This window comes from Mchenga conophoros, linkage group LG7 (assembly GCF_057382185.1).
Source record: "Mchenga conophoros isolate Kocher_MC1m ecotype Shallow Benthic linkage group LG7, M_conophoros_male_GT1.1, whole genome shotgun sequence".
Lineage (NCBI taxonomy): Eukaryota > Metazoa > Chordata > Actinopteri > Cichliformes > Cichlidae > Mchenga > Mchenga conophoros.
The window spans coordinates 21,641,832-21,655,849 of NC_140532.1; the positions used below are offsets into that span (position 1 = coordinate 21,641,832).

The following is a 14,018-nucleotide window of genomic DNA, read 5'->3' on the forward strand; positions in this document are numbered from 1 at the left end:
TAAGTGACTTTAAGCATGGCATAGTTTTTGGAGCCTGACGGGATGTTTGGAGTATTTCTGCTGATCTGCTGGGGTTTACAGAGTGAGGTCTGAATAACAGAAAATATCCAGTACGTGGCGGTTCTCTAGTACAAAATGCAACTAAGTTACGCAGAACAGCACCTCTGAACATACATCAATCTTGAAACCGAGGCTACTATTCACATGGGTTCACCAAAACTGGACAACGGCTCAACAAAACGTATGACGCCTTTTGTATGGCCTGCTTTAACAACGTGCTAACCTTATTTACAATCAATATTGTATGGATGTAATAATGATGCTAAAGATACAGAGGGCTGTTAAAAAATAAAAATAAAGTTTACCCAGGTCATTTTACTTTAAGTCAGTTTACTAAAAGTGAGGACTGTTGCTGAGCATGTTCATCATTTTATGACCACAGTATATCCATCTTCTGATGGCTGCTTCCAGCAAGATAACACATCATGTCACAAAGCTCAAATAAACTCAAACTGGATTCTTGAACATGATAGTGAGCTCACGGGACTCAGATTCACAATCCAACAGAGCACCTTTGTGATATATTGTGGTGGAGATTTGCATTATAGATGCGCAGCCAACAAATAAGCGGCAACTCTGTGGTGCTATTATGTCAACAAGGACCAAAATCTCAGCGATATGTTTTCAACACCTTGTTGAATTCATGCAACAAAGAAATATGGTGCCTCTTATAAGTGTATTAGTTATACTTAACAAAGTAGCCAGTATGGTATGGTGAGGCTATACAAACAGACAGAAGTTACCAAGCTGAGACACTGTTATTAACTGTTTAGATACTGTAATACTGATGTTAGCCGAAAAATTACAGAAAACTACACGAGCACTAAAACCCTCACACACTGCATCCTTGCTACTGTGTGGTGGACACGTGACTGGCGCAGAAACTCCAGTCAACGCTGCCCACCGTCACGCTTCGGGTCCTAAAATCTGATCTGTGCCTTTAATGTGCCAGAAGGAGCTCGTGGATGGGTTTGTCCAATTAGTGTGTAGGTGGGGCGCAGGAGGAAACCGAGCGGAGACCTACAGAGCGCACACACTGACCCTTATCCCGGAGTTTCCGGACACGGAGAACAGTGCGTGGAGTTACCGCTCTGTCCGCAGTCAGCGGCAGCGAGTAGATTATAAAGACCGCTGTCCGATGGTGTTGCAGGAAAGTTTCCCCATGATTCAAGTGTCGATACCATCGATGGAGAAGGAGGTGGATGAGTCGGGAAAGACTAAAAAGGTGAGGACGCGGCATTTTAGTGTTATCGGGTTTTTTTGTTTTGGGTTTTTTTGCGCAAATCCAGCGGGATGAAATTACGACTGCGGTTTATCTGGACACAAGCAATTTTTTTCGCTTGATAATCAGTAAAACTTTGTCTTCCGGGGACGCCAGGTAAGCCGGGCTACCTGCAGGAAGAGTGACAGTGAGTTCAGCTCAGGGGTTTTTTCCACTCCAGAGTGGCAAGAATTACGCAATTTTTTTCTTGCAACAACAAATACAATTATCCTTATTACTAAATGCGTTCAGGTGATTTCCTCAGTAAACGCAGCAGCAACTCACAGTAACTGTGGCCCTAGTTGCTGTGATTTTACACTGTAAATACTTGAAGCCCAGCCGCTCTCACTTATAATGTGACTAGATGTAATTGTTGATGCATTAACCTGAGAACTACACTTTAAGGTTGAAGTTTGCTGAGCTGGTATTTATTTATTTATTTATTTATTTATTTATTTATACAATCCTTCTGCACATTATTCTTTAAATTTATCAGATCTTTATATTATTTGTAAGTGAAAACTTAAACTGACGATCAATTCTTAGATATGCATGTAAGACTTCAGTTATACTTCCTCTGCTGCAAGAACATCTTTAAGAAGGGGTCAGACTCTCAAATACAATACAAATTTATTTATTAGCACATTTAAAAACCAACGGTATACCAAAGTGCTTCACAATAAAATAGCAATATAAAACCATCATAGCACTTTTTAAAAGGGACCTATTCTACTCATTTCAGCTTTATCTTCTTTATTTTCCTGGATTCTACTAGAGTAACGTTGCATTCACTGTTCAAAATAATCCTTATTGGTATATTGGTCATATTCTAAATCCCTCAAAGCTAAATTCCCCAGACAGAGGATGACTCTGTCTGGACAAAAAAAAACAGTTTAAGCTCCTCTCTCTCTTAAGCCAGCTTCATTGTGATTGGCTGCCTGTCACAAACAGAAGGTTTGAATGGCAGGTTATTGGAGACAGTGCTCCAATAACCTGCCATTCAAACCTTCTGAAGCAGAAACGATGGCACCTTGTTTGTGCCCTGTTCACGCAGACTGAGGTTTCTTGGGTATGCAGCCTAAGCAGACATGCTTGCATGCATTTCTCCAAACAAGGAGCAGGGTATGAGGAGGCTGATGATGCTGTGTGTAAGCAGTTTGCTGATTGGTTGAAAAGTGGGCTTGAAATATAGTGACAGTAGAGATCAACCAGAAGAGGAAGAACCGTGGAAAAATTCTGAAAGATTGAAACAGCAACTCAGACCGTGGTGGCAGCAGACACTTTTTTTTTTAAACACTTGGTTTCATTTCACTGCAAAGAAGCTTTTTGTTATGGTTTCTGTGCCATAAATGAAAGGATCAACAACATCTCAAACACAATCAAGAGTAGCCCACAGTCCCATTGTTCCCCATATTCGTGACACTCTGCCTGTCAAGCTCACATCACAAACTCAAAATTTGATGAAAAAGCCTGGAAAGATAATTGGCACGCTCCCTCCATCTCACAACAAGAGACATCTGAAGGGCCTGAAGGATCTAAAGGATATAGAATTGAATACATTATAATAGTCCTTTATTGTCATTGTACATGTACAACGAAATTATGGGTGTTCCACGCCAACTGCACAGGAGTCAAAAAGTATAAATAGTAAAGACAGCAGGAAAAAAATAGCAAACAGAAGAATGCATATATACAGCCAAGAGGAATATATACAAAACAAGAAAAAGGCGCACATTGGAGAGCAAAAGGACTTGGTCTAAGCACGTCACAAGTATGAAGAGTTTTATATCCTCAGAAAGAAGATGCAGGGTACCAAACTGTAAGTCAGACCGGTATAAAGTTTGTTTAATGCCACTTTTAACCAAACTGCTTAATAGTAATATGTGTACTATAAATGTGTGTGAATGTATTAATCCTATGATGATGATTATTTCATATATGACTAAAGGCTAATGCTATCTACACAGCTAAAACATGTAGTAGCACTGACTCAGGCTGGTCACTTGAGATGACCATATTAAGAATATCCTGTCTCTCTGACATCACACAGATCATAGAGTAGAAGCTGAGCGTTCAGAGCCGTGTGAAGCCTGAGCTTTTTTTATGTTTTTCATTCAGTTTAGTTTCACTTGGTTTCCAGAGTGGTTTAGTTTTTATTAACCTCAGAGTTTTAGTCTCTCTTATTTTTATTATATTGCTATTGTATGCCGATATATATATTAATGTTTAGTACAATAAAACCAGAACTTTTGAAAGCAGGTGATTCGCAGCCTTGTAGACCTTCAAAGTCTCATTAATCCACCGACAGCTCATCGGGTTGTGACAACAGATTTTATCAAACTAACAAACACTAAAATGTCCTCTCTTTTTTTAAATTGTTTTTTAATTAGTTTTCCATCTTTACTATAATTGTTCTTGATTGTTCCAATTCCCTGTGCTACAATAAAATCACAGCTTACACACGTTAAATTCAGATTTCTTTGAAGTTATTTAACAATTTTTTTTTTTAAATTACAGGTAGTTATTTATAACGACGTTGGACTACTTCCATGTTAGAAAATAGCAAAAGACAGTCATACAAAGTAGTCATATATAAGATATGTACATGTTAGCATACTAACTCTATTTAAAAGTTGACTCATCATTGTGAAGGAAAGAAAGAGTGGATATATCGAATTTGCAGAGTGAAATCAGAAGCTCTGTGCCTCCGACTAGTGGAGAAGTCATGTTCTTGTATTATGAACCAGTCTGTGACATACAAAAGAAAATGTCTTTATTTCAAAGTGGAGCCCCACAGTCGCCTGATTGTTGTTTCACTTCATTAGTAACATTTTGCTGGTACCAGGAGAGGCCCTCTTTTGTTTTTGTTTTTTCATAAGTTGCAGGAAATTTCTCATTAGTTGTTTAAAAATTGTCATTCTGAATAGACTTTTGTAACTCAAGGATTCGTCTCACTCAGTTGTTCTTTTGTTTCTTAAACCTGAGTGTAAGTGAACTGCACTATAATAAAAATCATTTGTTAAAACATAACATACACATTTGGGTTTTTTTGGGTTTTTTTTAAAAGACAATTGGCTTACATGCTTTTCTTAGTAAGGAAAAATAATTACAATTTTCAGTTGGACTCTCTTTTGCTTTCAGAGCAGACTTCTATTTAAGAAGGTGCTGGAAACAGAGATCAGAGATTTTGCCTCATAAATGTAACAGCATCACGCTGTTGCCTCAAATTTGTTTGCTGTACATCCATGATGTAAATCTACTGTTACACTACATCCCAGAGGTGCCTGGTCTAAAATTTCCGTGCAGCAAACTCTTTGTAATGTTCAGGAAACCAGATTAAGATGACGAGCTTTGACTACTGCTAGCAACAAAGTCACCCTTTTCCCAAGTCTGATGCTCGGTTTGAAGTTTAGCAGGTTCTGTCATGTTGCATTTTCTTCCGCTATTACCTAATCCCTGCTCATCATTTTATTTTAGAGAAGCACAACACTTAACGCAACTTCTACCACTTAGTTCCCACCTTTTAGAAAGACCCACATGCCTCAGTAGTGACTAAAGAATGAATCCTCTGTGTGTGTCCTGCTCTCTTATTTGCAGCTCTTCAGAATTGAAGTCTTGTTCAACGAGAGGAAACATTTTGTGCTGAGAAGAAACAGTGAATTTCAAAATCTCCACAGAAAAGTATGATCTTTGTTTTATGACCAGAGCTGCTTTTACTATGATAAGGATGTTAAATGGGACCCAGATCTGTCTGTTTGAAATGTTTGAGGCTTCTTGTGCTGCTACCACATACAGCTCAGGAAAATCGTCCAGACTCCAGATTTCCCGAGCAAAAGGAACCAACATCTGAGGACCAAACCTCCGGAGCAGAGGAGGCAAGAGCTGGAAGATTATGTCCAGGTAAGACATCTGAGGCTTGGATTACGAAGCGGGTTCAACATAACCAACGTATTTCTGCGTTATCTGGATTCACTTACCCCAACAGTGGAAATCAGGTTATGCAGTCACTCAACGCTGGTTATCAACTGGCCAAGTAAAACCAAAGTTTCCCCTGCACATTCATGTGAAAGGTGTGTGTTGGCACCATCTGATCGATCTAAAAAAAAGGCATTTCAAAGATCAAATGACTCTTCTTTCTATGAGTGCTACCTACTCCAATCAGATGAAAATGAAGTGGTGATTAAAAACCTCTAAAGAACATTAGAAAATGCAACACTGTTATAAAAGGACATGCTGCAGTAAATCATTAATCTGGTGATTTAGCGCACAGAGCAGTAAAATAAACACTTTAATTTGATTACTTTTTTGCTGAATGTGCTGCTGTTTATTTCTAATGTGACGGCTGCACGTTAGAGCTCTGAGACTTTAAACTGGAGACATCTGAAAAATAAACCTCAGCCTGATAAAGGAGATGTGGAGCATCAGTTTAGTCGCAGATCAAAGTCATTTAGTAAGTTTATTTATTTTCTGCTGTGTTTTACTTGCATCTATTTGAAAGAGCGAGTGTAAACACAAAAAATTATGCAGAATATGCAGAAAATAGGTTTAAATGTTCAACAAATTTCTTCCAGTCGGAGAATGTTGCATATAATTTAATTTGCTTCATGCAATGTGCATAATGTTCAAATATTAAAACTAATAAAACAAGTTTTAAAAAGAGACTTTTTCATTTGATTCAATGTTATATTGAATATAAAATAGAAGAATAAAAGAATTGGGCTGAAAGGTCAGTTGCTTTATAACGTATTCAGGTTGCGTCTGTGAAGGTTCTCAGTCATCCAGGTCATCGTCGTCAAAGAAGCCATCTGTGTCCACTGTGAGCGACCATCTTTGAACAGAGGCGGTGGTTTATGACACCAACTCTCTGCCATCTATAATCCAGTTTTGAGTTCCCTCCCCAGACGCCTTAACGCCCACTCACATCCTGGGACATCTGACGTCAGGAAATCACATGATAAGGTGGGGCCAGGTTTCACAAAGAGCTCACACCTGGCTGATTGGGACCCACACCCAGTTTCACACCTTGGCTCAGGTGATTAGAGGATCATCAGGGGGTCCTTTTGTCCCTCTTTGGGGGGAAACTCCCACTAGGTTTAAATCTGGGACTCTCCAGAACTGAAGAAGCTTCTCGGATGAGAGGTGAAACGTCTTCAAGCAACTTAAAGAAGTCCAGACGCTTTTCTGTGCAAGCTCCTTTGACTTCAGGTTGTGTGTCATGTTTTTAAAAAGTAATAAAGTAACTAATTACTTTTGAAAATAAGTAATCAGTAAAGTAATAGTATTACTTGGAGAAGTATTCAGTAATTAGTAACTAATTACTATTTTCAAGTAATTTGACCAACACTGCTCCCAGGTGACAGGTGGTCAGTGTGAAACTGCAAAAACTGATCTGTAAATGGAACGATGTCAACATTATGTCCATGTAGAGTAGATGGTCTGACGATTTCTTACAAAGTGAGAACTAGATCAGATTATTTATTATTTATGTTCTAAATTAAATTCTTTCTAATTTGTTGGGTAGTGAAGCTAACCTTTCTGGACCAGCACAACAATTGTCCATCTGTTCCTGCTGTTAGCATCATAAAAATGTGACTGATTAAGTGTGAAGACAAACAGCTCAGTAGGATGAGAAACGGGCTTCAAAGTGTTGATGTGTGCTTTCCTCTCTTTGGAACGTGTTGTTTATCTCAATTTATTCTAATATTGATACAGAAGTAGTAGAAAACTATCCTTGAACCCAAACTTTCTCTTACTAGAAAGTGTTAAAAAGAACGAACAACTTCACTTGTTCCCCAGTGTGCATATTAAACAAATATGTAGAACTGCTTTCGTGCATTTGCACAATATCTCTAAAATTAGAGACATCCTGTCTCAGAGTGATGCTGGATAAACTACTTCATGTATTTATTACTTCTAGGCTGGACTATTGTAATTTGTTGTTATCACGATGTCCTAAAAACTCCCTGAAAAGGCTTCAGCTGATTCAAAACGCTGTAGCGAGAGTACTGACAGGGCCTAGAAAGAGAGAGCATATTTCCCCCATATTGGCTTCTGTTCATCTGTTCATTTAATGCAGAACCAAATGTAAAATCGTGCTCCTTGAACTGTATAGAATTGATCTTTTGAACTATTATTCAACCGTGACTAGATTTAGATAAAACCCCATCAGCTGACACTTACTCGGCATCAAAGAAATTTGCAAGGACCTCACTGAGTAACGCACAAAACTTTAGTTCAATGGATCTGTGATTCTCATTTTGTAACTCCAAATGTTTATATTTGTGTACTCTAATGGTTTAGTTTTGCATTATTCACAGAAAAAACTGCTTGAAACTGAAAGTTTAGAACAGTTTGAATTCAGAGATTTCGGCTACACTGACCTTGACCTGAAACTTTGAATTTAATAAACACTTTTCAGGTTTGAGGAAGTGTTTTCCTGTGACGGGCTCCGGGGTAAATGTTATGTATATTTCTGCTGATGAAAGATCACACTTTATAATATTATGTGGTTATACTACTGTCTAAATAAAGGTGGGTTTTTTTTTCCTTTCTTGTAGATGTTTTGCCCCTAAAAGCTGTTAAAGAAAACATGCTCTTTTTTTTTTTTTTTTTTCTTCTTCTTCTTTTTTTCTCCAGGATGTCATCTACCAGTATGAAGATGTGCCGCAGGTGCTGCTGGACTTCCTCCACGTTAGACATTTCCACACGGGGAACAAGAGCAGCATGGAGTAAGTCCTTCAGTCTGGAGAAGCCGGACATTTTGCTATATTTAGCGCCTCTATTAATGGTCACGGGGGGCAATGTGACAACATAATAAATCTTCAGAAACAGCGATCTGGAGCAGTAGCAACCCTGACTCTACCCCACAGTGCATTTAATGAGGCTCTGTTAAGTCCCTGCTGCTCCTACAGAACACACAGGATGTGTAGGGTACAACTAATTATAAAGACTAGTGTGCTATATGTAGGCACACTAGTCTTTATTAGTTGTGTCTCTTTAAATTATACTGTAAATGTAATAAATCCTTAAAAACATGGTCTGTATATAAAAGATGGAACCAGCCACCATTCTTTTACCTGTTGGTTTTGGGAATCTGAAGCAAGTGACAAAAGCTGCAGTCCCTCGAGTGGCTCATTTTAAAAGTCGTCCATCCCTGCAAACTCCATTGTATAAAATGGCCAACTATGCAGCATCACAAAGCATTTCATTTCGAAATTTTTGGCAGTATTTAGTAATTATCTGCTCTGATTTCAGATCGCTTGATGAACTTGACAGCCAAGATGACAGGTGGGAGTATTACTGGTATTTCCTGTTTCTCAGTATTTGTGCAAACAGTGTTTTATATGAATGATGACAGCTGAGTTCCAACTCACACTCATTGCATGAAATCAATCGATTATGTTTTGCTTTCGCTTACTCAGTTATCAGTTTACCAATCAGCGAGTGCTGGGATTCTTTCAGGATCCTTATCTCACCGACAGCACTTCAGGTAGGGTGAACGCACGGCATGGAGAAATTAGTTTTGTTGTTTGGTGCTTTACTGCAGATATGGAAAGTTTCTTTAAAGCAAAGTTTGTCTTGCAGGTCTTCCAGATGTGGTTGTAGATGGGGTTCTTCAGGGGTTTTACCCCCGGGACGTCCGGGTCAGCTTCAATGCCCCCACAATCGCTGAACCTGAGCCCACCCTCCCCACATCTGGCCCCACCCAGAAGCCTAATGTTCTAACTTAAAGTGAGCTATAGCTAAAAACACATGATTTTCAAAAATAGTTTTTTTAAGAAAACCATCAGCACAACAAGACAAAGCAAAAGAAGAGTTTCTGTGTGGTTGACCCAGTGGGACTGAAACCCGTCACCCAGGCTTTGTTGCTGCAGTGCTCCACCCATTGTTACTACAGCACAGACACGGCGCATGGTTTATTTCTCTTTTAGTGTCTTCTGAAATCCAACTCGCATTGTGGCAGATTTGAGAAGTAGGTCAGATGACTGGTGGGAAAAATAACAGCGCATAAATGGCGGAAGTTGATGGAATTTTAGGGGAAAGAAAATCATGGCAGACTAAATGTGCCATTATCAGTGGAGTTCGTGCTGTCGCCACAGGGATCTACGTTTTAGAGTAGAAATGCTGAAACTATGTTCCGGATTGGGCACCGTCAGTGGAAAAGATGTATTTAACGTTCTCGTATTTAAACCAAGTAACACAATATCTCATAGAGCCGTTTTAATTTTTTTTTACACTGTGAACATGATGGACAGCATCAGGCAGTATGGTGTTGTTCATACTGACTGATTCAAACCACAGCCTCAATTCTCGTATAATTCACTGTGTCTAAGCAAGTGGGAAGTTATTTTAAAACAAAGGGCTAGATTCAAAGTTTAATGAAATATTTTAGGAAAACACTTTACACATTTTAGGATATGCTCATAACCGTTTAACCTGTAGAGTCATAACCAGGAGTAGCACAGAGCTAGTGCATACAATGTCTAATATCCTGACTGTAATATATTTTAAATATGAGGTTACGTTTTAAAGCCATATTTGTTCAGTCAAAGGTTTGACATGTGTGACTTTTGTACCATGTTTATAGTAAATTTGTAATAAAGAGTCGAACTGGTCTCGTGTGAATTTTCTTTATGAACATGTAGAACAAGAAAATGCACTTTCTTTTGATGGAGCAGCTGAAGGCAGGGGAAGAATTATTGTGTAGACACTTAGAAGGGTCTTCATTAGGGTTGCCAACTCCCTGAAAAATAAATAAGGGACACCTCGTGGCCAGGGCCGGGCAACCCAGTTGTCTTCACCCTTCCCAGTGTGGTAGCTCTTTTTTTGTGTGTGAAATTATTTTTTAACCATTTGACTTGAACTTGATTTAAGCAGATGCATATTCTTTGTGATATGACCATATGTGAAACAAATGATCATTTAGCCATTTATTTTTAGCTCAAAATGACAACATTAACACAGTAAAACAGGTCTCGTTCTTAAACAGAAGCCTGTCATGCTTAACTTTTGAGAATATAAGTAAATCTTTCTTTAAAAGAACTCTGTCCTGCTTAACTTAAAATTATATAAATTAATAGAAAGCAATAGAACGAAAAATATTCTTGTAACAGTGCACATTTAGTGCATTTAGTACAATTGGCTTCAGTTGAGGTATTATTTCAGCTTTTCTAATGCTAATCAGCTGCTCCTGTTTGTAAACCCACTTGTTCCCATGATTACACATCATAACTCATCATCATTATTCATCTATGTATTACTTTTATGTATTATTCATCTATTTGTTGTAATCATCTATCCTTGCAGTTGTTTATTACACAAAATAAATGATATTATCACACTTCTGGCCACATAGCCCTGATATTCACTGCACATGCCCATATTAACCTTAACCAGAGGGTTTAAAAAACAAACCAGTGTTTACATACCATATCTGCTTCTGCCGTGGCCTGGTGGACAAGAAATTGGTTAAGGGTTCCCCGAGCTTTCACGCCCCTCGTGTTCTTCATGTGCCCACCATTAGAAGCATGCCTATGGAAAAAGTGCGCCAGCACACAGTGCAGTGCGCTTTATAGTGCACTTTTCCAGCCAGGTGTTTTCCTTTTCCCATTCCTCCCTGTACTTTTGCAGCCTTTTTTTTTCTTTCTCTGAGCGAACAAACATTGCTGCTCTAATGCTGGGCTTACACTGTGCGATTTTTGGCCCATTTTGAGCCGATTTTTGAGTCGTGCGACCGATTTGGTGATCGGCCCGATTTTGGCCTTCATCGTGCATCGTGTAGTATACGTGGGGTAACGAGAAGCGATTAACACCTCGAGCAGCTCCCGATCATCAATCGCTCGTGAGGGTGTCACCACAGGCGCTCACATTGCTCACGCGCAAACACATAAACGTCGGTGAAAAAGATGGAGCAGCGCGGCTGTGCAGCGTGTGATCTGGACACAAGCGATGGAGGCACAACTTGTAGAACTTTGGAAAGCTCATCCGAGCCTTTTCGATGTGGCATCACAAAATTATCACGACCATAACAACCGTGAAAATAGTTGGATTTACACTGTTGCTCAATCACAGCTGCCTTATTAATGTTTTTCATTAGCAATTTAGCAAAGTTGATGGTGGCGGTGTGCGTGTCTGTGTGAGTGAAAGACAGACAGAGAGAGAGAGCGACAGATTTTCTGTTATAACCTTCATTTTATGGAGGCACAGTGTGCCGTCCGAGACTTGCACCGCAGTGTCGGCGTTTGTTTCCCTGTTGGCCGGTATTTTCTCCGTAAGCGACCTTTCCTCGACCAATGAGATAAGCGATAATCTGACTTGTCATACTCGAATTGTCATAAGTGTGCTGTCAGCGCATTGGTCACAAAGCAGGAGAGGGGCTGGGAATTATGTTTTCAAACAAAGTGTTAATTCCATTAAAAGTTATAGACTACTTTTGATTCTCACTGTATTACGGGATAAAGTGCGTCCCTTATTAGCTCAATACGGGACGTGTACTTTTGTTTCTAAATACGGGACGATTCCGTTTTTTAAGGGACGGTTGGCAACCCTAGTCTTCATTGATATAGTAATACACATGGACTAGCTTATCTGCTAGCTGCTAGCTTATCTGCTCTGTTTATGCAGAGAACTGCTTTGCTCCTGCTCTTCTCAAAGTGCAGTCTTTATTTTTCTGCACAGCTGCCACACCCACTTTGCTTGGAGTAAGAAGTAGGAAGTAACAATCTGAGAATTATTGTGTAGACACTTTCTATCTTTAGGTTGGAAATGTATCCGTTTACAATCATAAGCCAGTTCCCCCTGTGGATACGGAGATAGGATTACTGGAGTGACAACAAATGCTTTCAGAATTTGTTATTGGTCCCCCAAATACTACAGTGGCTATAACTAGACACTAATAACAGTTTTCTGAAACTGAAGCTTAAGACGGCACCAATCTTCTCCACACTGAACTACTGCATTAAACAGGCATTACCGGATCCACTCTATTCCATCTGCAGCTGATGCACAACACTGTTGCACGGGTCTTCATTGATATAGTAATACACATGGACTAGCTTATCTGCTCTGTTTATGCAGAGAACTGCTTTGCTCCTGCTCTTCTGCACAGGTGACCATGTTTTTCCCCTCTATCAACATTTGAAAAGAAAATCTTAAATCCGCCTAAGGTGTGTTAAGAATATAAAGGGTTAGTTTGTGTTTCTGGTCTCTGGGTTCCCTTATCTTTAACTCATATTTATTTCATATTTTGGCCCCAAGCATCTGAAGTTGTACTTTGTTGTCTTTGGTCATTTAATGTTTCTGGCAGCACTCCGTTCTAGAAACTTTCTAAACTTTGTTTCTAAAGCCTGGTTTGGGTTCAAGTGTTTCGATTAAAAACAATATTGATATCCACAAAGGCTTTGAAATAATTTGAATACCCAATCTAATGCATTTTTTAAAAATATATAAATTAGTGATTGAGTGTGGCAAATACAGTAAAAAAAGTGCAGTCTTTATTTTTCTGCACAGCTGCCACACCCACTTTGCTTGAAGTAAGAAGTAGGAAGTAACAACAAGCAGTTCAGGCAGGACTTGTGCTTGCTTGTAAAGATGTTATATGGCTGGGGTTTTGAGTGGCTTCCTATTTTGTTTGTTTCAGAACCAGGTCAAACCTTTTCACTCTGAATAAAAGAAACAAACCAATCAAGTCAGAAGAGTATGCTTTCTTTGGGCTTTATGGGAAGTATGACCTTACAACCCAAAACTTATACAATGCACAGATATCAGTGAGCTAAACTCAGCAAGTTTGGGACTGAGCACCTCTCTCTGCAACTGGATACTAGATTTCCTGTCAGAGAGGCCTCAGTCCGTCCAAATCGGCGACAACATCTCCAGCACCATCAGGCTGAGCACAGGAGCTCCTCAGGGCTGTGTTCTCGGCCCACTGTTCATTCTCCTGACACACGACTGCACCGCCCTACACAGCTCTAACCACATCATCAAGTTCACTGACAACACAACCGTGGTTGGACTCATCAGCAGCAACGACGAGTCGGCGTACAGAGATGAGGTTCAGCAGCTGGCGTACTGGTGCAGCGAGAACAACCTGTCACTGAATGTGGACAAAACCAAGGAGGTGATTTTCGACTTCAGGAAGACTCGCTCCACCCACACACCACTCAGCATCCGAGGTTCCATTGTAGAGACTGTTAACAGCATCAAGTTCCTGGGAGTTCACATCTCAGACGACCTCACCTCACCAACACCACCTCTATCACCAAAAAGCCCCAGCAGCGCCTCCACTTCCTGAGACGCCTGAAGCGGGCCAACCTCCCTCCTCCTATCCTCACCAAAGGATTTAACAATAAATAATGCTTTCTGTCATTTGGGATTTTTAAAGCAGTCTGATAAGGAGTGTCTTTCACTAATGCTTGTGATCTTGGTTGTGTCTCAGGCCCTAGGCTATTACAGTGAAGTGACATTAGTTAAATGAGATAAAAGTAAAAACTGCAATTAAAATTTCATTATTATTTTAACTGGTTCCAGTCACTTGGGATTATAAACTAAACCGAGTTTGACGGTTTGAGCTGGAATAACCATCTTGTATTGATGAGTAAAATTTAATCCTCCTAAGTAGAAACGTTTTTTTCCTGTTCTTCCCACTTTAACAACAGTACTTCAATGCAGCGTGGAGTAGCGCATGCGCGTTACGGTAGAC

The 14,018-nt window shown here is 39.6% G+C and overlaps 1 protein-coding gene across 1 annotated transcript; it reads left to right on the plus strand.

The window, feature by feature from the left end:
* Nucleotides 1-980: 980 nt before the first annotated feature.
* Nucleotides 981-9,935, plus strand: snx22 (sorting nexin 22). Its single transcript, XM_085282868.1, has 7 exons — nt 981-1,285; nt 4,919-5,002; nt 5,117-5,221; nt 7,958-8,049; nt 8,576-8,608; nt 8,743-8,810; nt 8,906-9,935. Exons 1-7 carry the CDS (start codon nt 1,004-1,006, stop codon nt 9,049-9,051), a joined length of 810 nt encoding a protein of 269 aa, XP_085138994.1. The 5' UTR covers nt 981-1,003; the 3' UTR covers nt 9,052-9,935.
* Nucleotides 9,936-14,018: the final 4,083 nt, after the last annotated feature.

What these genes read in the sequence shown, in the direction of transcription:
- snx22 (XM_085282868.1), top strand. Translation starts at nt 1,004, where the DNA reads ATGTGCCAGAAGGAGCTCGTGGATGGGTTTGTCCAATTAGTGTGTAGG. An exon ending in TTCAAAATCTCCACAGAAAA is followed by an intron (nt 5,003 to 5,116) that starts GTATGATCTTTG and finishes TACCACATACAG; the next exon opens with CTCAGGAAAATCGTCCAGAC. An exon ending in AGCTGGAAGATTATGTCCAG is followed by an intron (nt 5,222 to 7,957) that starts GTAAGACATCTG and finishes TTTTTTCTCCAG; the next exon opens with GATGTCATCTACCAGTATGA.